At 37.7% G+C, this 23864-nt stretch overlaps 2 protein-coding genes across 28 annotated transcripts in view; one reads left to right on the forward strand and one right to left on the reverse strand.

The window, feature by feature from the left end:
- The window catches only part of MED12L (mediator complex subunit 12L), a 699797-nt gene that overhangs the window by 615812 nt on the left and 60121 nt on the right, over positions 1-23864 (forward strand). For 17 of the 20 annotated variants that reach the window (XR_007155629.1, XR_007155628.1, XM_047875167.1 and 14 more), the window contains 10 exons: positions 2051-2198; positions 6708-6826; positions 7672-7815; positions 8862-9025; positions 12553-12684; positions 15924-16151; positions 16798-16939; positions 18564-18684; positions 19037-19183; positions 19836-19949. Coding sequence is in view for 18 of the 20 variants with exons in the window: in XM_047875167.1 (XP_047731123.1) it covers positions 2051-2198; positions 6708-6826; positions 7672-7815; positions 8862-9025; positions 12553-12684; positions 15924-16151; positions 16798-16939; positions 18564-18684; positions 19037-19183; positions 19836-19949 (1459 nt within the window). In the remaining 2 variants the exon portion in view is untranslated. The remainder of the gene's footprint in view (positions 1-2050; positions 2199-6707; positions 6827-7671; positions 7816-8861; positions 9026-12552; positions 12685-15923; positions 16152-16797; positions 16940-18563; positions 18685-19036; positions 19184-19835; positions 19950-23864) is intronic. The other 3 variants (XM_047875183.1, XM_047875184.1, XM_047875180.1) reach the window with 2 other exon arrangements.
- P2RY12 (purinergic receptor P2Y12) overlaps positions 1-23864 on the reverse strand; it is a 47482-nt gene that overhangs the window by 11273 nt on the left and 12345 nt on the right. For 3 of the 8 annotated variants that reach the window (XM_047875197.1, XM_047875199.1, XM_047875200.1), the window contains exons 2-3: positions 22939-23011; positions 22512-22596 (exon numbers count right to left, since the gene is read on the reverse strand). The gene's annotated coding sequence lies outside the window, so the exon portion shown is untranslated. Of the gene's footprint in view, positions 1-22511; positions 22597-22830; positions 22848-22918; positions 23012-23864 lie in introns of those variants that run through there. The other 5 variants (XM_047875198.1, XM_047875205.1, XM_047875195.1 and 2 more) reach the window with 4 other exon arrangements.

A 23864-nucleotide genomic window follows, 5' to 3' on the forward strand; every position in this document is an offset into this window, starting at 1 on the left:
AAGGCTCATTAGGACAGAAAGACTCAGGACCATGGAGTCCGCAAGTGCCACAACCTGAATACAGCCATAGCTCTCTCTTACCCTGAACTTGGGCTGTTATTGGTACAGTATGGAGCCATAGTATCTCTGTGTTTGTGCTGAGCACATGGGTCTTTCCAAGGTAACTTCTTTTACTATCACCATTTGAGCTTGAAACTCTGCAAATGCTACTTTTATGACACTGAATCTGTGCTCATGGAGGACAGGGAGCATTCATCCTTGTCTTTTCTCAGAGTCCCTACCATCTTGTCTTACCAAGGTAGGTAAGGTAGGTAGATCCTCTAAAAGCATTTGTTCAGTAACTTTGATGACATCTTTCCATCACCCATCACACAGAAGTTTACATTAGAACTGTTTGACAGGTGCCTTAACTAAATACATTTGTCAGGACACATGGCTGGCACTGCCTGAGTTTTGTACAGTGTTCTTAGTGCCTTCCCCCTGTTCCCTTTACAGGGCTCACATGTACACATCCCGTCAGACAAAAAAGAAATACAACAGCAGTACTCTGTAATGGCAACAAAAATTGGAAATTAATAAGCAGCTCAGGTCATGCCTCAGTGCAGCCAAATGTAGGGATCACTCTCTATGTTGACTTTATCCCGTGATTAGGTCTGTCTTTTGAAACTTGAGAGGAAATTGGGATAGTCAGAATATTAATAACAGCAGTTTCTAGAAGAGACCTGCTCCTAGCTCTTTTTTTTTTTTTAAGATGCAAATTTGAACACATAAAATGTTACTAATTCTGGACAGGGTAGCAAGATGGACTGGCAGGGTATACAAATGCATATTTCTGGTGGAGTATAACAAAAAGGGTATCGGTGGGGAGAAAAGGGGTGCCTTGAATGCAAGCGTGTGAGGACAGTGATAGAAGGTGACAGCAGCTTAGAAAACGGGCTCTCGTTTCAAGAGTAAAATGTGACTTTGTGCAAAGTGCACATGTGAAGTACTTCAAATGAAGCATTGGGATTTTCCCAAGTCTCCAGGCTTCTGCTCTTTTTTTTAGCCACTAGCAACACATTACACTTGGTCTTCCCTAGAAGAAACTCTTTTCTCCTTCAAGCTCCTTAGAATTAGGTACTGTTAGGAAGGGTCCTTGCCCGTAACGGATGAACATATACAGAAAGATAAGAAAAGTGATTGTACCGAAGGATAGAAACTTACTAAGAAAATGGAAGAATATAGGATCTGAGAGAGAATTTAGAGAGAAAAATTCAAAACCAGTCCTAGGAGAGAATATACACCCTCTACTGTTTCACTTAAGCTAAGGAATGTGTTCGTGTGTGTGTGTGTGTGTGTGTGTGTGTGTGTGTGTGTGTGTGTTATGTTGTGATGACATAATTTCTTTTCCCTTGTGGGAAAAATAGTGCTTGAATTTACTGTGTCTGCGGCACAGGGATGGGGAGGTATTCCCCTAGAGGAAGGTGGTACTGAACGTGTTTGCGTTTGCAACTTTTTACCTCACACCTAACGAGACCTGGACTCTTTGTTGTTAGGTCATTTGGAAATAAATATACATACACCTCACCCAGTCATGTGGGAGGCCAATGGAACAGTTTTTCTCAAAGTATTTGAGGATCATAGCAAGATCATTTTTTGAAATAGGAAATATTTAGTGATGCTTTATATAGAAAACCAAGCTTACTAAGAAGTAACATTTTCCTTAAGGAAAAAGTGTGACTAAATAGTATGTAATATGATGTGAAATTAATACCATGTTAAATTTTAAACAATGAAAAGTTTTCAAGAGTCAAAACTTACTCTGTAGAGTACGCCCACATCAAATGCTTCTATTAAGACTTCGGGTCAGTTGACACTTTTTTTTTTACTTTAGCAAGTTCCAAACTGGAAAAACAAGGGTGTTGCCAGTGGAGGTTGAGGTGAATTGAAAGGTGGGCGGGATGCCACCGCCAGCCAGCACCGAGAGGCTGTGGTTAGTGCATTTCATGGATGGGAAATGCAGCCCCGCCCCTGCCAACAAGGGTTTCAAAATGCATTTTCTGTTTTTCAGGATGAATCTTCAAGTCATGAATGTAACCAGCGCACAATCCTGCTTTATGGAGTGGGCAAAGAGCGTGACGAAGCGAAGCATCAGCTGAAGAAGATTACCAAAGATATTTTGAAAATCCTAAATAAGAAGAGCACCACAGAGACAGGGGGTAAAGACCCTTAATGCCTTTGCTCCCATTGGGCTGTCTTTTGGCCTTCCTGTTAGCACAGGCTTTATCAGAGTCCTGGATGTCACTGTCACCAGAGTGTTTCCTCTCATGAATGACTGTCATCTTGAAATATGAATAAGCACATTGAAATTTTAAGGCCTTGGTTCCATTTGTAGTAAGCTTTATATTAATTTTAATTTTAATTTTCTGCCTCCCCCCCCCCCTTTTTTTTTTAAATCCTTCCCATATTTCCTATATGGGAAGTACCTAAATGAAGTACTGAAGAATGAATTGGAAACCCTTAGTCTGGAAGAGTTCCACTACTTCAGTTCTCTGCCATCCTGTTTTAGGCTTGTAGTTTGCTCTGAGTACTCACATTTGCACGGTAATTGAAAAGCATGACAGTGTAGTTGCTGATCTTTTCTTACATTAGTCAGAACGATACTTGCAGTAGGTTGCTGCCTATAACAGCGAGCGATTTCAAGTTACACAGAAATTTGGTTCTTTGCTCGGTAATGCCTTCTTTCCTTGGAACAGCGTTTCCCCATGCTTTGGACATAGTTTTTTTTACATGAAACTATGCCTTATGTTATGTCACCACATTGCATAATTGGAATTCTGTAATTATCCACTTCACATTTGCCTAATTACTCTTTTCAAGGATTGTTTATTTTATCAGGCATTCATAAGATTTAAAATAAGATATCATTATATATACTTCACTGCCATTACTGGTGTTTATTTCTTTTACTTAAATATTCAAAGAAAAAAAGTGTTTGGGTTTTCCCTATTTATACAGCATTCGCACAGACTCCTCTAGGAACCCTACGTTGTTGTTCCGTACAAAAGACACACATTTTTAGGAACCTCTCTCTCCCCAGGACCTCTGGTCTTTAGATTTCAACCAGATGTTTTCCTAGAGCTTGTCCACACTAGATCTTTGCAAGAGAAAAGTACAGAGAACTAATACAAATAGCTCTTTGTCCTCTCTATCGGTAGATGTGCACATGCAGAAGCAAGGTACAAAGGCAAGATGGTTTTCAGTGTGAATGTGGTAGTGCAGGTGTCTGATGTCTGTGGCAGTTGTCTTGAGAGCATAATGGGAGGGTTAACTTTCATGTGATTTACAGCTCTTCCCTGACCCCCTTCCCGTCCATTGCCCCTGAAGGACCTTGTACCACACTGGCTTCGTGAGGGAACAACCAAGAATTGTGGATGGGAAATGAAACCTTGTTGTTGTTGGCCTGTCGTTATTGAGCTTGGTTTTAGAAAACAAACACCCACCCCCCCCCCCACCCCCGAAACAAAGAACCTGATTTAAGAAAAACTGTTGATCAGTTGTTTTGCTGTTTCTTTTTGTTTGAGAAAAGAGGAAATGGATTGCATTTAGAAGGTTGAATTTAGAAGCCTTGTAACTAGCTAGCAAAGGGATTTGAAACTTCTTTTTGTGTACTTGGGAACTGGGTGGACACTGTCTTCTTTAGAAGGGTCAGTAATACATGTTTTATCAACACTAATTGTAGAGAGTCTTTCCAGCTCTTAGGGAATTTGGGGGTTTGGGAGGTTGAGAAGAATGGGAAAGGGGAGGAAACAGTGCAGTGTCTTTTTCTGTTGAGCCTACTTCCTTCCTTCACAGTGAGTGTTTAATGCCCGACTACAGTCTGTCCTATCTTTGTACCAATCTTTTAAATAGGCACTTCTCACTTTTGAACTCACAAAGAGAACATCTTTGTTGTTCCATGCTACTTTTTGAGTTATCAGCAATAGAACCACCACTGTGGAGTGGCATTTGCAGTGGGGATATTTGTCTTTTCCTCATTTTATTTTTTTTAAATTTCTTTTTCAATGTTTATTTATTTTTGGGACAGAGAGAGACAGAGCATGAACAGGCGAGGGGCAGAGAGAAAGGGAGACACAGAAACGGAAACAGGCTCCAGGTTCTGAGCCATCAGCCCAGAGCCCGACGCGGGGCTCAAACTCACGGACCGCGAGATCGTGACCTGGCTGAAGTCGGACGCTTAACTGACTGCGCCACCCAGGCGCCCCAGTCTTTTCCTCATTTTAGATAAAATTCCTCAATCATATATGTGTTAATTTGGGATGTAGTGAGCTGCCTTCTGATAATAAATAGTCAAAGGTTAAGTCCCTCCTTAAAACCTACTATGCTTGCCAGAAGCTAGCTAGCTGTACTTCAGATTAATGGTAATTTGTCCATCGTTTCAGCAAAGAAGAGAATTGGTAAAGCAGGAGAATATAGTTTGTGTTAGCGTCTATTGATTTGTGCCTATATAGTGGTTTCGTATTGTTCTGAGGAAATCATTAGAAGTGGTCTCAGATCAGCCAGGCCTTATCTAGGAGTTTAAATGACACTTGCAGTTGAACATGGTCAATCTTCATTTTTCTATTTACATTGGCTGGTCATCTTTGGTTGTCAGTGTTTTTTTTTTTTTTTTTTTCTTTTTAAGTACATTAATGAAGTTTACCATGAGAATAAAGACAAATGTCAGGATCATACACTTTTTTTTTAAAAAGGAGACCAAAGTTAAGCAACATAAGAGCAATAACATATATTATGAAAGCAGATTAAATAAAGTAAATGAGGAAAATCTGTAAATTATGACTAAATTGTTATTCATGTAAATATCATTAAAATAGTCTATTGAGAACTACCACTAATTTCTTAAATGTTTCTTTGAAAGTGAATGGAAATTGCCAAGAATCAATTGTATATTCTTTATATGAGGTTTTAAGAAGTTAGTTACCTGTAAGTAAATAGATCCTATTTAGCATAAACCACAATCACATGCACACACACACATGCATGCACACACACACAAGATGCATTTGTGAGTTCTCATGGTGGCAATACTTCAGATGTGTTATTTTTGTTTGTTTATTTGTTTTGTTTCCAGGAAGGAGTGATTAAATATGTTAACTTCACTTTTACAGTACATTATACCCAAAATCATTGATGTGAGTTTTCAGCCTTGGATCAATGATGTTAGTAAATGGAAAATTCAAAACTTGGATATTTTAAACATGCTTATTACATGTGAATAGCTATATTTAAGGCAAACCACCATAGTTAAATTGAGAATAGATATTGAAAAACAAGTAGGTTTAATGAACTTCTTTGTTCTTATTCTTTGTGTTAGATATGGTGTTTTGAACAAAAGTGGCACAGCCTCTTAACTTTTGTTACCACTCACCTTTTGATTCTATTTACTCTGGTATCAGGGTTTGTTAGCTTTAGTAAATAAAACACCCTGCTGAATGTGTGTGTGTGTGTGTGTGTGTGTGTGTGTGTGTGTGTGTTTGCACATGAGCATGAAGCATCTAGACTATGCTTCCTTATATTTGAAAGAGGATCTCTTTTCTTTCAGTGTTATTTTCTAAAACCATTAGATTTACCTTTATCAACATAGTTTTGAGTTGAGTGAAATATTTGTGTCTTTAATAGAAAAAAATCAGTAAAGTGGCCTTGGTGCTCTGAAAGTAAACTTTCCTAAATAAGATATGAGTGGTAGAGCTCCCTTCTTATGACCCCTGGGAATCGTAGTGTTGGAAACGATCTTAGGAAGCATATAATCTGATCTTTGTTTTTTTGTTTTCTTATTTTAGATTTGTCTTTATAAATTCATGTATTTAAAGGTATTTAACACAGTACTTAATTCTTTTGGGTCTTATCCTTAGTACTGTTAATAAGAACTAGAGTCCCCTGGGATAAGAAGTGTTTATAATTTTTTTTTTATTTTGGAATTTTTTTAAAACTTCTTCATGCTAAATTGATAAATGTAGCACTTTAACATTATGTGGAGAGATTTAATTCTTTGCTACCCCTAACAATGCTAGAATGGTATAAATTTCCTTTTTTACATATTAAATTTTGGGGGATTAATATCCTGGTGAATGCCCTAAGAAGATGCCAGTGATGTATCCTGTTCTGTCACTGTGACCATCGGTAATTTTTACCCCCTTTCATTGTTGCTGTCTTCATATTTTAAGAGTTAGAAATGTTTATAGAGCTATTTCCCATTAATAGCCAAAATATGGAAACTACTCACTAGAATTAAGAAATAAATGGTGGTATATCACACATTGGTATACTATACATGAATGAGAATTACTCCTTTTAGAACAAATTCCTTTTAGAACAAATTAAAGTTGCCTCAACAACATGGATCAAGCTCAGAAGCATATTGTTGCATGAAAGATGCTGGATGTAAAAAGTATCTCTCATGGTTCCAAACTGGACATTACTAATCCAAGCCTTTAGACTTTAGGATCTTGGTTTCCTGGGGCAGAGAGGACTAGAAGGAGACTGAGGGGTTTCCGGGGATCTGGTGTGTGATTTTGTGCTTTGAGTCTCAATTATGCGAGTGTTTTTACTTTGTAGATATTCATAGTTTGTGTGCCTCTTCATATATGTTATACTTCAATAGAAAGTACCCACTGAAAAAGTCAAGAGCTTCTATGAAATGAAAAGTAATGTATCTATTGTATGTTTAGTTGGAGATGAAGGACAAAAAACCAGGAAGAACAAACAGGAAGCATTTCCAACTCTGGAGACTGTGTTCACAAAACTTCAGCTCCTTTCATATTTTGATCAGCATCAAGTGACATCTCAGGTAGCCATTTAAAACTGTGTATTGTGCATTTGGGGTTATTCATTTGCACTGCGTAACAATTTCTTTCATGCAGTATATACTTTTGGCTTTGTTTGGTTTTATGAATACGTTTTTTAAAAAATACTTAGTTTTGAGAGAGAATAGTACAAGCTGGGGGGAGTGCCAGAAAGAGGGTTGGGGCACAGAGGATCCAAAGAAGGCTCTGTGTTGCCAGCCAAGAGATCATGACCTGAGCCAAAGTCAGATGCTTAATGGGCTTAGCCACCTATGCGCCCCTATAAATATGCTTTTTAAACATATTCACAATCATCTCAAACTCTTAAGTAGTTCAGTTTTAAGTGTCAGGTTGCCCTTTTCAGAGAAATTTATTTTTTTCACAAATATTTTTACTTTATAATAATAATAACCAACACTATGTCAAATAATCCCTAATGCAATACTTAATACATTTTGGCCCTGCATTACTATTGATAAGGGAGAAATCTGTTAATGAGTGAAATAAAATACTACTTAGAAGAAACCAGATCTGTGTTGTTTTACAAATCCATTGATATTCAAATAAATGTTATCTGGAAATTAATTAGCATTTGTAGCAGTTTTACCATTAGGATAGTTAGGTCAAAATCTTAATGACAACTTGCCTTGTATCTTCAAAATACATTTGGAAGGAAGTTGTTTGATTTTTATATTGGTTTGATTGATTGTTGTTTGATTTTTATATTGATTTGGTTTCTGTGGAAATATGTTTTAAATTTTGAGAGCAATATATAAATTCAAATTTCTTAAAAAATTAAAATAATTTTAAGTACTGCTTTTCTAATTATTTTCACATTTTTGTTGTCCAGATCTCCAATAATGTGCTGGAACAAATCACAAGCTTCGCTTCAGGAACATCCTATCATCTCCCTTTGGCTCACCATATTCAACTCATCTTTGATCTTATGGAGCCAGCGCTGAACATCAATGGACTAATTGACTTCGCAATACAGGTGTCAGAGAGACCCTGCTTCTCTGATTTTTAGGAAAGCAAACCTGCTAGACATCGTACAACTTAAATTGAGCTGACCACTGTATTTTTGAATAATTGAGACCTTCTGAATCAACAGTATTCAACTAGCATTTTAATGGCAGCTATGTCCATAATTTTCAATTAAATAATTATAATTGGGGCTAAAATATATAATAGTCATTTAAAAATATGAGGGGTTTTGAGGATTGATTTTTGTCTTTTGCTTAAGAAAAGGTAAAATTTACCATTTATTGTAGGGTATATTTTAGGTTAAGAACAAAAATAAAACTGTATAATTTGATTTGTCACATTCCATTTTTTTAAGGGATTAACATTTGTTTTGTTTTTTTGTTTATTTCTTTTGAGAGAGAGAGAGAGAGGAAGGGAGGGAGGGAATTCCAAGTAGGCTCCTTGCTGACAGCTCAGAGCTGGACTTTGCACTCAATCTAGTGAACCTGAGATCATGACCTTGGCTGAAATCAAGAGTCAGATGCTTAAGCAACTGAGCCACCCAGGTGCTCGTCTCCCATTAGATTTCTTATACACATACTTGAGTTCATTTATTGTGTTATTAGTGAGTAGAATTTAAACTTGTTTTCTATTGCTTATTGGAGGTGTTAGTTTGTTGATAACAAGAAAATAATGATAAATAACATCTGTTTTCTTAAAAAGAAGGGAAAAGAGAAGAAAAAGTGAGAAGTAGGGAAATCATCTGGTCTAGAACTTGGGGCTTCCCTCAAGTTTTGGTAGATATTTCAATGTTGGATACTTCCTGACTATATATACCATGATGTCTAGACAAAAGAAAAACTGTAGAATTTGGCAAGGGATTAAACATAAAAAAGTTTAATTCTAGGGGGCTTGTTTTCTCACACTGTAGTTATATGGCATATGGTCCGGGGACACGATAATGGGTGAGATAAGATGGTGGTAGAATAACTCAATATATTCATGGCTTGTGAAGATAAATGTTTTTCCTATCATTTTGGCAGCTACATTTTTATTCACTCTTTTCTTCCATTGTAGCTGCTAAATGAACTGAGTGTTGTGGAAGCCGAACTGCTCCTGAAATCCTCCAGCCTGGCAGGAAGTTACACAACGGGACTGTGTGTGTGCATTGTGGCTGTTCTCAGGCGGTACCATAGTTGTCTGATCCTGAATCCTGATCAGACAGCCCAGGTGTTTGAAGGGTTGGTATACTAAATATCATTATTTTTTTTCAAATTAATGTTTTCCATGTATAATTGGTGATGAGATATTACAGTGATTTTAAGAGGAAAAATAGTACAGGTGCTGGTTTCAGTTTAAAAGATAGAGTTAAAGACTACTTTTGCCAGAAAATGTTTGAGAAGGAGATGTAAACATGAAAGATAATGTTCTCTTAGTAGTGTATGAGTCTTTCCTCCCTTCCTTTCCTGCCCATACTTTGTACAAGTATAAACCAGTTATTCAGAGCACTGCATCATTTGCTACCCTGAACCATAGCCTATTACAAATGATGAATACGTGCCAGCTGCTTTGCTGATGTCATTTCAGTTTATATTCTAGACCAAATAAGCTTTGCATGCGTTCTTACCTTAGAGATTTGCTTCTTCAATTTTATTTATTTATTTATTTATTTATTTATTTATTTATTTATTTATTTTTAATTTTTTTTTCAACGTTTATTTATTTTGGGGACAGAGAGAGACAGAGCATGAACAGGGGAGGGGCAGAGAGAGAGGGAGACACAGAATCAGAAACAGGCTCCAGGCTCTGAGCCATCAGCCCAGAGCCCGACGCGGGGCTCGAACTCACGGACCGCGAGATCGTGACCTGGCTGAAGTCGGACGCTTAACCGACTGCGCCACCCAGGCGCCCCAATTTTATTTCTTTTGTAAACTAAAAACATCTTGACAAAAGTTAATCTAGAACAAATGACTTCCTTGTTTTGTAGTTTGTTTTTCGTTTGTGTGAAGTGTAGGCTAAAGTTTTCTTTACTGCTGTTCATGATGTTGGACTGTGTCCTCATATCCCCCACTCCAATCTGAGGTTACAGGAATGAGAGAAACATAAAGAACTGTCCTCTGTGGAGCTCCTTTTTGTCCACTGCCGGCTCCTTTCTACAGGGCTTTATATAAAAAAAGGACAACCTCTTTTTCTACCTTTTTTCTTTCTAAACTTAAACATGAGGTTCTTCGGATTCACAGTATTTTTTTGGTGTGTGTGTGTGTGTGTGTGTGTGTGTGTGTGTATGTGTGTGTGTAAATTAGCACAGGTAATCAATTTATGATTTATTCCAGAGTGACATCCATTTAATAGCAGTTTTTTGGGGAAAAGGGAATGCTACCACATTAATTTTACACGTAGATTATTGACTGAAATCTGAAACATCCCAGATATTTTTAAAAGTTTGAAAATAAACATTTTTGAATTCAGGAAATATATGACTACTTAATAGCCCTCAACTACCATGTAAAAGTGAATAATTGGTACCAGTTACACATCAAGAAATTGAGACTCAGTCCTGTTAAATGAAGTGTATGTTGAAGTGATGTACTCAATATCACATGGCTAATAAATCTCCCAGATTGCTGAAAGTCATTCTGAGTTAGAGCAAATTCATGCTATTGGATTAATACTGTACTTTTTAAACTGTGTATGGAAACCCATGAGTCAGTAATGAAATCAATATTATAGGTTTTGACAAATTTTGTTATTTTAAAATTTATTTGTGTCATTTATTTTAAGTTTAAATTTATTATTTATTAAATGTTCATAGAATCATATTTGATCTTATATTTTTAGTTTATCATGGATACTAAGGATCAATGTTTTTGCAAAGATCTTATTTTGTACTGATATGAATATGCTGGATTTCAGTGCAAAATGTTTTCTTATCTCTGACAAGTGAAAAAGATCAAGGCAACACTGCTATACTCTGGATGCCTACCAAGCTCTCAATAAATATTTGTTACCTTTAAATTAAAAAAATTCTTTTAAATGTTTATTTATTTTTGAAAAGAGAGAGAGAGACACAGTGCCAGTGAGGGAGGGGTAGAGAGAAAAGGAGACAGAGTGTTTGAAGCAGGCTCCAGGCTGTGAGCTGTGAGCACAGAGCCTGACATGAGGCTCGACCTGATGAACTGAGAGATCATGCCCTGAACCAAAGTAGGCCACTTAACCAACTGAGCCACCTAGGCGCCCGTTTGTTTACTTTAATCACAAAATGATACTTGGCTTTTTAGAATATGTCTGGAATTTATGTTATGTGAATCTAGTTACCAACATAGCGAATCCTCTACTTCTTAATTGCAGGATACTTTTGCTGTAATTGACTACTTTTATCAGCTCTCTGGTTGCTGTGTCTGCTGATATCAATTCAGAGGACTTGGGGTGCAGCATTGTCATTTCTTTGCAGTTTCCTGGGTTCTACCTCTGGTATTTCTGATTGTAGCATCCTTCTTGGCCTCAACAGCCTAGGCTCTCTTTGGCTTCCCCCCATCCCCTGAATCACAGAGAGAACTCTGGATGTGAATCTAGAGACCTAAACACCCCTCTTGTTTGTGCTGTGAACTAGCTTTTTGCCTGTGGGCAAGTTACTTCACCTGTCTGAGCCTCAGTGCCCTCTTTATAAAAGGAGGAAGGTGAATCAGATGATTTCAAAAGCCCTACTTAGCTTCAAAATCTGAGTCATCTATGACGCTATTGTGGTATTACTGAATCCTATAACAGAATACAAGGTGGTAATCGTGGAATCAGACTCATAAATAGGTGAATGGACCACTAATGTTTACTTCTGTGTTATATGAAGTATTATGTTGAATGAACTGTGGCCAAAGGGGCCATCGTTTTGATAGGGGGAAAGGGGCACTGAAATGGAGTAGTAATGGTATTTCTGAGTTGAAAGACGTCTAGGGAATGTCACTAAAAAGAAAAGGTTTTAAATTCTTACATTAGGTAAACTAAAATTTGTTTCTAGTTTGGATAAGGAAGGAGAATGTGACTTAAAATCCTGAATTCATCAAGTTTTTGCCAGAACCAGTTCATGGTCCTGAAAGTGAATTTCACAGATTTACTGATGTAGAGATTTGCTCTTTTTCATAGGAGTGGACTTAAGAATCTTTGCAAATAGCTTCTTTTTTTTTACTGAAGAGAGATTGTCTACTACAACTTTCTTCTTGTGTTCTGGTCATAGCAACTTAATTGATGGATTCTTCCATACATTCCTTCTGTATGGAGGAATTTCTTTCCTTTCTTGTTGTTAATGGTATTTCCAAAGTCTTTTTAAAAATCATTTTGGGGGCGCCTGGGTGGCGCAGTCGGTTAAGCGTCCGACTTCAGCCAGGTCACGATCTCGCGGTCCGTGAGTTCGAGCCCCGCGTCAGGCTCTGGGCTGACGGCTCAGAGCCTGGAGCCTGTTTCCGATTCTGTGTCTCCCTGTCTCTCTGCCCCTCCCCCGCTCATGCTCTGTCTCTCTCCGTCCCAAAAATAAATAAATGTTGAAAAAAAAATTAAAAAAATAAAAAAATAAAAAAAAATAAAAATCATTTTGTATTTCATTATCCTCATAGAAAAAATGATACCTTATTCAATTATTTACTATTGTATCAACAATCTAATACCTTTTTCCTTACCCAAGTAATAGCTGCACATATTCTTATTCTAAAAGATTCAAATAATAGCATATATATTAGCAAAATACATGTCTCCTGTCTTCACATATTTTTCTCCTCAGGTTGTGTGGTGTGGTAAAGCATGTTGTGAACCCCTCAGAATGTTCTTCCCCCGAGAGATGCATCTTAGCCTACCTCTACGATCTCTATGTGTCATGTAGCCACCTCAGAAGTAAATTTGGAGACCTCTTCAGGTGGGTAGAAGAAAATCAATAGGAATGGCATCATGCCTGTATTTGTTAGTGACCTGACTGTGATATTGTCATCCTTGTTAATAATGAACGTTAATCATATCTGCCAGAATTCATATTGAATTATCTTTCATTGTAGCTTTAACCTCCTTTTGCCAATTACTATGCATGTTTAGCTCTGATTGCAATTCTGAGATAAAGTTGAGAGTAAACATTCTATAGTTTGCACTTGCTAGTACCTCACCTGGAACGTTGTTTGTGTTTGCATGCTTACTTTCTCACCGCCTTGGCTTCTCTGCCTCTTTGACTGTCTTACTGCAGATGGTATCCCTGAGTGCCTATGATTCTGTGCATCTTAGCACCTGCTGTGCCCCCACCAGTAGACAGGCGCTAGAAAATACATACTTAATGATATTTTGAGGAAATTTTGATGATTAATTGTGGGTGGGGGGAAGGAGATGGTAATGGCTGCAAAATAAATTTGTCATCTAGAAGGAAGGAAAGAACCATCAATTACAGTTACTTGTTCCTGAATTCTGGGAGCTCTGTCTTCCTGGTTTGTGTGGAATGTGACTACTGGCCATTGCTTTGTCACTACTGCCAGCTCTTGGTTGGACTAGTGCAGAGTCATAACTGGTTTCTCTGCTTGCATCCCTGACTCTCTTTAGCATATTCTCAGCATACCTACAAAAGTCATCCTTTTCAAACAAGAATAACTTGCAGGTTTCTAGTGGCGGCTTATCTATACGAATAAATTCAAAGTCCCAACTGCCTTCAGGATCTGCTATATATAATCTCTTCTTCTTTCCTTCTGTTTATGCCATTCTAACCACATGGACCTCTTTACCGGTCTTCACAAACTCTGAGCACGCTCTCTCTTGGGGCTTTTGCACTTACTGTTACCTCTCTAGTAATCTCTCCCCTGTTACTTGGATGTCCATGCCCACAGTACATTCATAGCTCTACCTTACTGACCACCCTATTTTAAATAGCAACCTCTTACTCCTCCTGTCTGTCATTTTCTGAATCTTAGCATTTGCTACCACTGGGTAACCTACATATTTATTTATGGTCTGGCTTCTTTCTCAACTGTAAGTTTCATGAAAGGAGGAACTTGATATTTTCTTCACTGCCATATTATGATACCTTGAAGAACATTTATTTGGCTCCTAGTAGGCACCGCAGAAAAGCTGGTGAATGGAAGATAAATCCAAAAAAACCATGATATTTTTAATGGTATTGATAGGGAAAGAATGGGAGAGTATCATCATGAAATGAGCTAGGTTTCCAAATAATTGCTCGTAGAACATTTGAGTGGGTCTTAGGAAATATGTTTCTACAGAAATGATATAATAATAACTGTGCTCATATTCTTACTTACAGAGAGCTTTAAGTTTCAGTTTACAGTTTTCAGATGGCTTTCTCATACATGATTTGGTTCTCGCAACAGCCCTGTTTTATTTAAATAGCGAACTTCCCAAGACCCCCAGTAGCCTGTTTGACCCCTAGTGTTCCCTCAGGGTAGTGCAAGTATGTTAACTCAGTGAATTCAAGTCCTGTGCAGTGAGTGTGTGGAGATTTAGGAGACCAACAGTAAGCTGAGGATCAGTCCAGTGTTACATCATAAGATGTGGCGCTGGTTAACGTTTCCTCAATTAAAGAAATGGAGGACAGGTGCAACCCTCAGGAATCCCTGATGTCAGGCATTATTTGTAGCTTGGGATTAAGAAGAATGGTGAAACAAAAGCTAGATACTTGGTGAGATTTCTCTTAGTATGCTAATAAAAACAGTTTTAATAATTATATCTGTAGGAGCATTTATAATAAAGTTGTGTAAGAGGATTATTTGGGAGAAAAAGCACTGATGATATCTTGCCCTGATTGTGCTGGTACTTAGCGTGCCAAGTACTGTTCTGGGTCCTTGCCATCAAGATCTTTAATCTGCCCACCACCTCAGGAAGTAGAAATGATTGTTCTGACAATAAATGATTATTCCTCATTCATAAGTTAATAAATGATGAAACCTAGATGTGAGCATAAGTCATTTTGGCTTCAATGTGTGTGTTATTTTATTACTCTGTCAGGTTTTTCGGATGCAGGCAATTTCAGAAGAAAATGTTTGAATTGGTTCCTTATTTCCCTAGATGCCTGCAACAGAGGGTGGTAAGAATTTGAGAGTGACTAAGATGACAGCTACCTTTTTTTTTTTCTTTTTAACTTTCATTTATTTTTGAGACAGAGACAGAGCATGAACTGGGGAGGAGCAGAGAGAGAGGGAGACACAGAATCTGAAACAGGCTCCAGGCTCTGAGCTGTCAGCACAGAGCCTGACGCGGGGCTCGAACTCACGGACCGTGAGATCGTGACCTGAGCCGAAGTCGGACGCCCAACCGACCAAGCCACCCAGGCACCCCAACAGCTACCTTTTTATTAAAACATTGAAGTGCATTTGGACAGAGTATAATACATGATACAGGAAGTCTAGAAACAAAGAGTAAGGACACTTCTTCATGAGCCACAGAATTCAGAAAAATTATGCACTCTCAGCTGGAGGTAACAGAGGGTCAACTTGAGAGAAGTCTCTAGACTGAAAGAAAAATGGGGGCTGAATCTTATAAAAATTGAGAAAGAAAAGCAGAATTCTTCTGGGTTCTAAAGACAGACATGAATAGATTGGTAGAATTAAGTTAGAAAAGAGAGAACACTTTACTATTTGCTGAGGTCTGTTTCATTAAAATGACACTCAAGGTATTGGGAGGTTGAGGGAACCAACGAAGCACAGTTTGTTTTTGTTTCATTTCTAGTGAGAAAGTAAAACAAATTAAGAGCTATTGCTGAGTGAGAATGAATGAAAAGTTGAGTGCGAAGCGTGGCAAGAGTTAAGACAGTAAAAAGGGAGATGTTTAAAAGCACTGGTGACAGTTCATTGTTCATCATTTTGAACAGGTCATACTCCAGATGGCAAGCTTACAGGCTTCAGTCACATTTGACACGTTTTTATATAAGTCCTCTGCCAAGAAAGAGAGTATAGAACCCTGTAATTACTGCCACTTAAGGGGTGGCTTTAGTCCTGTCTGTTAGACCGGTATTTCCCAGTCAATTAAGAAGGTGGAATCACAAACGACTAATGTGACTCTTCTCCAGGAATACCTTACATTTGCTGCCATTGAATCTGTCCTTAAGTGAAATCGCTTTCTAGTTACTCTTGTTTTATTTTTTAACTCTTTTCCTTGTAACCTCAGTAGTGCCTGTTCAAAAGTTAAGCAAACCATATATAATAATGTGATGCCTGCAAATTCTAACTTGAGATGGGATCCGGACTTCATGATGGATTTTATTGAGAATCCTTCAGCTCGTAGCATCAATTACTCAATGCTGGGCAAGATCCTTAGTGACAATGCAGCCAATCGCTACAGCTTCGTCTGTAACACGCTCATGAATGTATGTATGGGCCATCAGGATGCTGGAAGGTGAGCTGGGTTACCCTGGAATTCACAGTTAACCGTCTAGTCCTTGCGTTGGTGCTACTTTTAAATTAATGTCTTTAGTAATTGCCTGGGCTGACATTTGGATGTTGTTTGCTCCCCCCCCCCCCCCCCCAGCCCCCATTTGTTCCTGATTTCATCTCTGTACTGTGATTTCCTTAGCCTGACAGGGTATGCTGGCTGATTGCTCTGGCATGAGATGCTTTAGATATAAACTATAACTTGTCTATCCATTTACAAAAACATAATAAAAACATAAATTAAAAAATCCCTATATTTAAAAACACTGTATTTTCACCTACCTAAATTACATAGTCTTTAATTTTACGTTGCCCTTAACGGTGGAAATTCTGAAGTCAGATTTGTTCCCAGGTCAAAAATATGTTAATTGGCATCTGTACTGATTATTTTTTGTGGCTCAACAGCATCAAATATTAAACAATATCTGAAGCCCGTTACTTGTATCTTTGCTTTCAGGTTCTGCTAGGTTATTTAACAAGTGGGTATTTATTAAATCTTTGAATCTTAGAAATGAATGACTTGTTTGATGGTAGTGAGATATGGGTTCGTTAAGTATATCACATTTGCGTGCTGCTATCCTGTTCTACTCTGTTCTTTTTCCTCCTTCTAGGATTAACGACATAGCCAATTTCTCCTCTGAGCTGACAGCTTGCTGCACTGTTCTTAGTTCAGAATGGCTGGGAGTTCTGAAGGCTCTTTGTTGTTCTTCAAATCATGTGTGGGGGTTTAATGATGTACTTTGCACTGTAGATGTAAGTTTTCTTTTTCATTTAAAAACTCATCTGTGCAATTAAATATTTAGTTAGTAATTATTTTTGATTGACTGAACCAACCCTTATCTGAAATGTGTTTTTTTCTTTCTCTGCCCAAAGGCAGTAAACAAGAATGTGGTTGCCAAGGATTAAATAAATGAAAAAAGTAAATAAATACAATAGCTTAATCAACAGCAGAGATGCCAAGAGTTTCCTTGTTTGTTCGCTGAAATTTCTTACATACAGTCTCTTCAGAGCTATTGGCTCATATTATTTATCAAGTGCCTTGAGTTCCTCATGGTACAAGACATAATTTACCTACAGGAGTTTGCATTTTGAAGAGAACCACTTTGTTTTTTAAAGATCAAGGTGCATTCTGAGAACAGAGGTTTCACTAGGTTGCCTAAGAATGCCCAGGCCCAGAACCATTGGCATGTCTTTCCTAGTGATTGTGCCTGAAAGTTAGTGAAAAGATACTCAGTATGTATCACTGCTTTCTTTCACATATCCTGTTGTACCTGTGATGTGTAAATTTCTTAAAAATCTGTCATGATTCTCTGTTTTTCCTATCACCATCTTGGAGTGATCTGTGTTACATGTTGGTGTATCTTTGCATTTTAAACCCCACCTTCCAGTTAGAGGCTTAATTCCTAGTTCTGGTATCTCAAGACTAGATGGATTATTCTACTCCATTCTGTAGATACCCAAGATACACACACACACACACACACACACACACACACACACACACCCCCCACATGGATATATGTAACTCATATCTGTCGCCTGCTTTTCCAGACAAAAATATCCTAATTTTTATTGTTAACATAATTCTTTAACCTCTTGGTTGTTTTCTGTTATACTTTACCTTACCTTTGCTTTGTTCCCTCATCTGCAACATTGGGATTAATAAAAGTATGAGCCTCATGGTGATATGCTATTAAGTGAGGTCATCTTTGTAAATCACTACACATGATTATTGGCATATAGTACAACTTAACGTGAGGGCTGCTGCTTATTTCTTACTGTTTTGTGCCAAAGTCTTATGAGGTCTCTATAGGTAGAGGATTCATTCCGAATGAATTTATTTTCCTTCTCTTTTTTCATTCTCTCTCAAATTTAGGAGTCCGTTGGAAATTTTCAGCGTTGCTTTTTAAGACTAATTTAATTATATTATAGAATCCCTAATAATTATCCCTGAAAAGAACTCTTAAAACATCAGTGAGGCTTATTTTTCAATTAGGGGCATCTCCGTGTTTTTTTTCCTGCTCTCTCACAATCTTACCCTTAAATGTTAATGCCGTGTTCTTCTAAAAAGTTTTCCTTATACTACATCTTATTAGGAATTTCGTGATTTTGTTTTTGTTTTGTTCAGTTATGTGTACTCAAGGCGAAACTCAATATCTTTCTGTGGCATTGTGATGTAGGTAAACCTCATCCTTTGTCTTATAACGTAAAAATAGGCCTTAGAGGATGATAATCCTGATGTGTAATCATTTCCCTCTGTTGGTTCATTTTGGGATTTGTGATCTTACTGGTATTGCCTACATTTTCTTAGATATTAATCTTAGATATTACTTGAAAGGGCGTTGGGTATTAAAACATGTCAATGTTTTTCTTGAAGGTGAGTGACCTTTCATTCCATGATTCATTAGCTACTTTCATTGCTATTCTGATAGCACGACAGTGTTTCTCCCTGGAGGACGTCGTGCAGCACGTCGCACTTCCCTCTCTCCTAGCAGCAGGTACGACACATCCGGAAGGGCTCTTGTTATTTGTTGTCTTGGGATGGTTTCCAGCTATTACAACAACACCGTGAACGTACTTTTTAAGGCTACATGCCTTGGGCAGTGGTGTGGAGTTGATGTAAAGTTAGTAGGATTATAAGTGTTGTTCTGTACAAAGTCCTATGGATCCCTATAGAAACGGTCATTTTTAAGGAAGCAGTCTGCCTCCTCTGGAAAGCATAGCCAGTGCCTTCCTTCTTACCGTAAGGAGCATTTATATTTAAGTTATTCCAGAAAAGTTAGCTTCAGAGAAAACCTGAAGACATGTCAGTCAATCAATTGGAAAACTTGCTTTGAAAATCTTTCCTAGCTTGTGGAGATGCAGATGCTGAGCCGGGGGCGAGAATGACATGCCGACTCCTGCTTCATCTATTCCGAGCTCCCCAGGCCTGCTTGTTACCTCAAGCAACCGGTGAGCCGACAGCTATAAAATCCCCAACTGCATGTTCATTTGGAGGTACAGATTCTAAAATGTCCACGTGGGCTGTCCATTCTGCTATTTCCTCCCTGAGTTTGGTGACCTTCTTTTGGGGGGTGATGAAGGAATGCACCACTGCCATCGAGAGGGCTGTCAGCACCCTTGATTTATGCAATATCAGGATGTATTGAGAAACTAAAATCGAGTTAATAAACAATAAAAATACTTTTGCTCTGAGGCCAAGCCACGCTGGTGGTCAACATGATCCTCAAACCTGTAAACCACATCATAGCAGCTTAGGGCAATGGTGACTCATTTATTCTTTTACTAAGGTAAGAGGAATAAGGTAAGAATTCGAGGGGTGTTAGTGAAGTGTGTTTCTGAAGATCATTTTTATACAGGGGTGTGTATGTGCGACAATCAGTATAAATAGATGAAAGTTCTAATATATTTTTTTGATACATCTCTCCAAGGAGCAACGACGTTGTTTTCATAATTAAAAAGCAAAGGTTAAGAAAGGAATAGTGACAATGTTTTGTAGTGAATCCATGAAGCATCCATTATAGCTAGCTAAGGACAATTAAGTACCTATAGTCTAACAATGACAGGCTCTGCTGATTGTAAATGGTTACAAAAGATTGTTAACGATGGTGATGAGACCATTAAAGGTTTGTTGTTGTTGTTCTCATAGGCAAACCTTTCCCTGGAATAAGATCATCTTGTGATAGACACCTCTTAGCCGCCGCTCACAATAGCATTGAAGTGGGAGCCGTGTTTGCTGTCTTAAAAGCAATTATGATGCTTGGTAAGACTATCCTGGCACTAAACTGGGTTAATCACCAGAAACAAAAGAAAAATAATTTGTATTTATGTTCAACTCTAATTCAGATTATTAGAAACATCATTCTGTTTTGCTCTCCTGGCAAAAGTAGTTGGCTTTCTCCAAGTCCAAGATCAGCTGGACTCTGAGATGTCTACTCCTTACCTACAATTCTGGGCGTATTTAAATATAACACTTTTTTGGGGTGCCTGGGTGGCGCAGTCGGTTAAGCGTCCGACTTCAGCCAGGTCACGATCTCGCGGTCCGTGAGTTCGAGCCCCGTGTCAGGCTCTGGGCTGATGGCTCGGAGCCTGGAGCCTGTTTTCTGATTCTGTGTCTCCCTCTCTCTCTGCCCCTCCCCCGTTCGTGCTCTGTCTCTCTCTGTCCCAAAAATAAATAAAAAACGTGGAAAAAAAAAATTAAAAAAAAAAAAAATATAACACTTTTTTGTTGTTGTTGGATGTTATTTTAACTGGAAGATATTTCATTCTGATGTAATATAGATTCTCAGACCCATCGGGTGGTTTTATCTTTATTTGTTGACATAAATGACATTTTGTAATGGATCAAGATGAAATGATGATCTAACCAAAGGTTTAAATTTTGTATTATGTACCAGGAGTAAAACACAAGAAAACCTGGGTTTTAATCTTAGCATTTTTTGGGGCGCCTGGGTGGCGCAGTCGGTTAAGCGTCCGACTTCAACCAGGTCACGATCTCGCGGTCCGTGAGTTCGAGCCCCGCGTCAGGCTCTGGGCTGATGGCTCAGAGCCTGGAGCCTGTTTCCGATTCTGTGTCTCCCTCTCTCTCTCTGCCCCTCCCCCGTTCATGCTCTGTCTCTCTCTGTCCCAAAAATAAATAAACGTTGAAAAAAAAAAAAAAATTTAATCTTAGCATTTTTCTTTCATTGTGATCCTGAACAAGTTTATAAACTTCTACCTTAGGTTTTTCATGAATCAGGTAATAATTGCAATGATATTGGTATTATTGATAAAACAGTATTAGATACCGGAATTTTTTAGCATTTAATCTATAATGTCCAAGGCATCCTTTATACTCTTAATGACATATATATTCCTGGAGTAGTAGCACTACAGTTTCTATTCATTTCTAGGGCAATACTTAAACACATTTTTATTTTATAAATCGTGGAGGATTTAAGTAGGTAATTTTGAGTCCCCACTGCCTAATTACAATGTTGACAACCCTCTTTTGGCCTTGACTAAACAAAAGTTACCTCTTATGTTCTGAAGGAGCTCTCTTTTATTAGGACAGAGACTGTGGGGTAAATAGGAATTGTTTTAGAGGAGTCTTAAAGAACATATTTGAATGCTTTATACTCCTGTTTGAATGTTATTGGTGATGATGAAGGATTAACAGGATTTTCACTAAAAAATTAATAAAAGTTCACCTTAAAGAATTATATATGTTATATATTCATACATAATAATATTTACGTATGGTTTCTAATTTTTGCCATAGTTTAATGTACAGTTCAAGTTTGAAGGAAATGTGCATATGTATACTTTCATTTTATGTGTGTGTGTGTGTATATATATATGTGTATACACACACACACACACACACACACACACACACACACACACACACACATAAATTTCAAAGGATTCCCTTGGAAATGCCCATGAATTTTACAATAAAAGGGAAAAGTAGAGCCACATGGAGGGACGTAACCTCTGTTCGGAGTTTAGGAGCTTGTACTATTGTATATCCAGCATTAAATGCTCATTTCAGTAAGTAAAATTTCTCTTCTCTGATGATATTTGAAAAAAAAAATGTCTGGTCAATCTACTTAATAAAAATGTAGGGACCATGAAGTCAGGGACTTGCTCACCCCCCTCCCCCCCCCCCCCCCCCCCGCCCCGTGTTATCTCTAACACCATCAGAGAAACTAGATAGTAGGTTTTGAAATTGTAGCTTTTCAACAAACTAATATAGGTAGTGTGAATGCAGAATGGATAGACATTGAATGGCAGAAACCAAGATGAGCGCAATCTAGGCACCTGCTCCTTTGTTTGGAGGAGTGGTCTAGTTCCACTAAAATTTGCCAACATCTATAAAGAGTCACATAATTGTATTTTAATATCCATGCATAATAATCAGTTCTTCTTTGGCTCTCCTTGACCTTTTTAATCGACCTCCGTTCTTAATAGACAGAGGATGATTCAGGTCTGAGAAGCCAGGATCAGGTCATTTGGATGTCAGCAGAGCCTTGGACCAAGTAGTCACTGAACACTCTTTTCTATTTGTTCTGTTATCTGTACAGTTACGGAAGGTTCTAGAACAGCCTCCTATACCTTCTCTGTCATCCTAACATCTAAACTAAATGAGAATCTGAATGAGGATTTCCTAGGCAGAGGTGTTTGTTTCTTTGATTTTGTTTTTATGTAAGTTTTAATTTATCTACCTCACCCTATTCTTACCAGTGTTCTTGCAAGTCCTGTCCATCAGGATCTATTTTGAGTTTGGGTGATAAAACTGTTACATAGAAAGTGGTTTCTAATTTATGTAGTAGTTTTAACTTACGGTATAGAAATAGTTGTTTTATTTCACCAAACGTTGGAGAAAGCATGCTAAATTTTGGTACACATCTTTCAGCTCCCAGGGACCTCTGTTGAATTAAATAAACTCTTGTGAATTTTAATAAGGAATGTATGATTACATATAATCAGATATTGATGACTTGAAAATTATTACTTATTCCTCCCAAGGACTTCTGTTGAATTAAATAAACTCTTGTATATTTTAATAAGGAATGTATGATAACATATAATCAGATATTGATGACTTGAAAATTATTGCTTATTCCTCCCCTCCTCTTACCATTTTATAAATAAATACTTACTAATCCATTCTGATTTTGCAAATTTTTCAGCAGAGTCAAAACTTTTTCTTGGTTGACCTGTGGGTTGTAAAAAGCTTTTTGCACTGACCTGGGCTTCGTTTTACTCACAGTGGGCAGTAAGGGACTCATCTGAATTCATTTGTTGGTTCCAGGAAATTTTCTTGTTCAAAGCTTATGATCCCTGTGGGTAAACAGGTGAAAGTTTAGAGGCTCTGTTGTCATTTGGCAGTCTTAACTACCAAATTATATTATTCTCTCACTTTTAAAATAGAATAGTGATTTGTCTTTCATGGCTAGAGAAGATTTCTTAATTCTAGCCTTTCACACATTCTGCTCCGTTTTGTCCCCCAGGAACTTTGCTATGAAGGAAACCTTTCCTTAGTTCCATTTGACTCAGTAAATTAGAGGTTGATCTGGTGAGGTTTTCTAATTTGGATGTTTACAGAGAGGAAAGTTGAGAGACTTGGGTTATTCAATGAATGCCCTATGTTTTAGGGCTTCCTTAGTATGCATTGCCCTTTTCCATTCCCAGGGAAATAAATCTCTCTTGTCAAGAAGTTGATAGTAAGGTGGGCTAAGGCAAAACTTTTCTCTTGACCTATGGATAGAAAATAAGTCATTGTAAGAGAAGAAATGGAAAAGGGACATCTAGAAGGGTGAGTAACCCATTTTTTCCTTGTCTATAAGTGAAATGAATTTGAATATTGAATACATTCATGCTTGAAATATTGGTGAAATCAATGTTCTATGATTATTAAATATGATTCATAATGGCCTTTTTATTTGGTGATTGCATACTTAATTCTGTAAACAAAATAAGGAGTAAGTCTTGAGTTTCCCTTTTTTTTCTCGTGCGTATTGAAACTTCTCTGGGTCCTTGCATTTATTCTCCTGATCGATTCTCTTTCTTGCTGAACATTGGGCTATGCCATAAAGATGCCAGTCACATATTTTAAATCCCCGAAGGCTTGCTTCATTAACTTCTCAAGTATTTGGCAATATTTGGAACTTCCGTGATTTTGCTTTTGTGATTC

This window comes from Prionailurus viverrinus, chromosome C2, assembly GCF_022837055.1.
Source record: "Prionailurus viverrinus isolate Anna chromosome C2, UM_Priviv_1.0, whole genome shotgun sequence".
Taxonomy (NCBI): domain Eukaryota; kingdom Metazoa; phylum Chordata; class Mammalia; order Carnivora; family Felidae; genus Prionailurus; species Prionailurus viverrinus.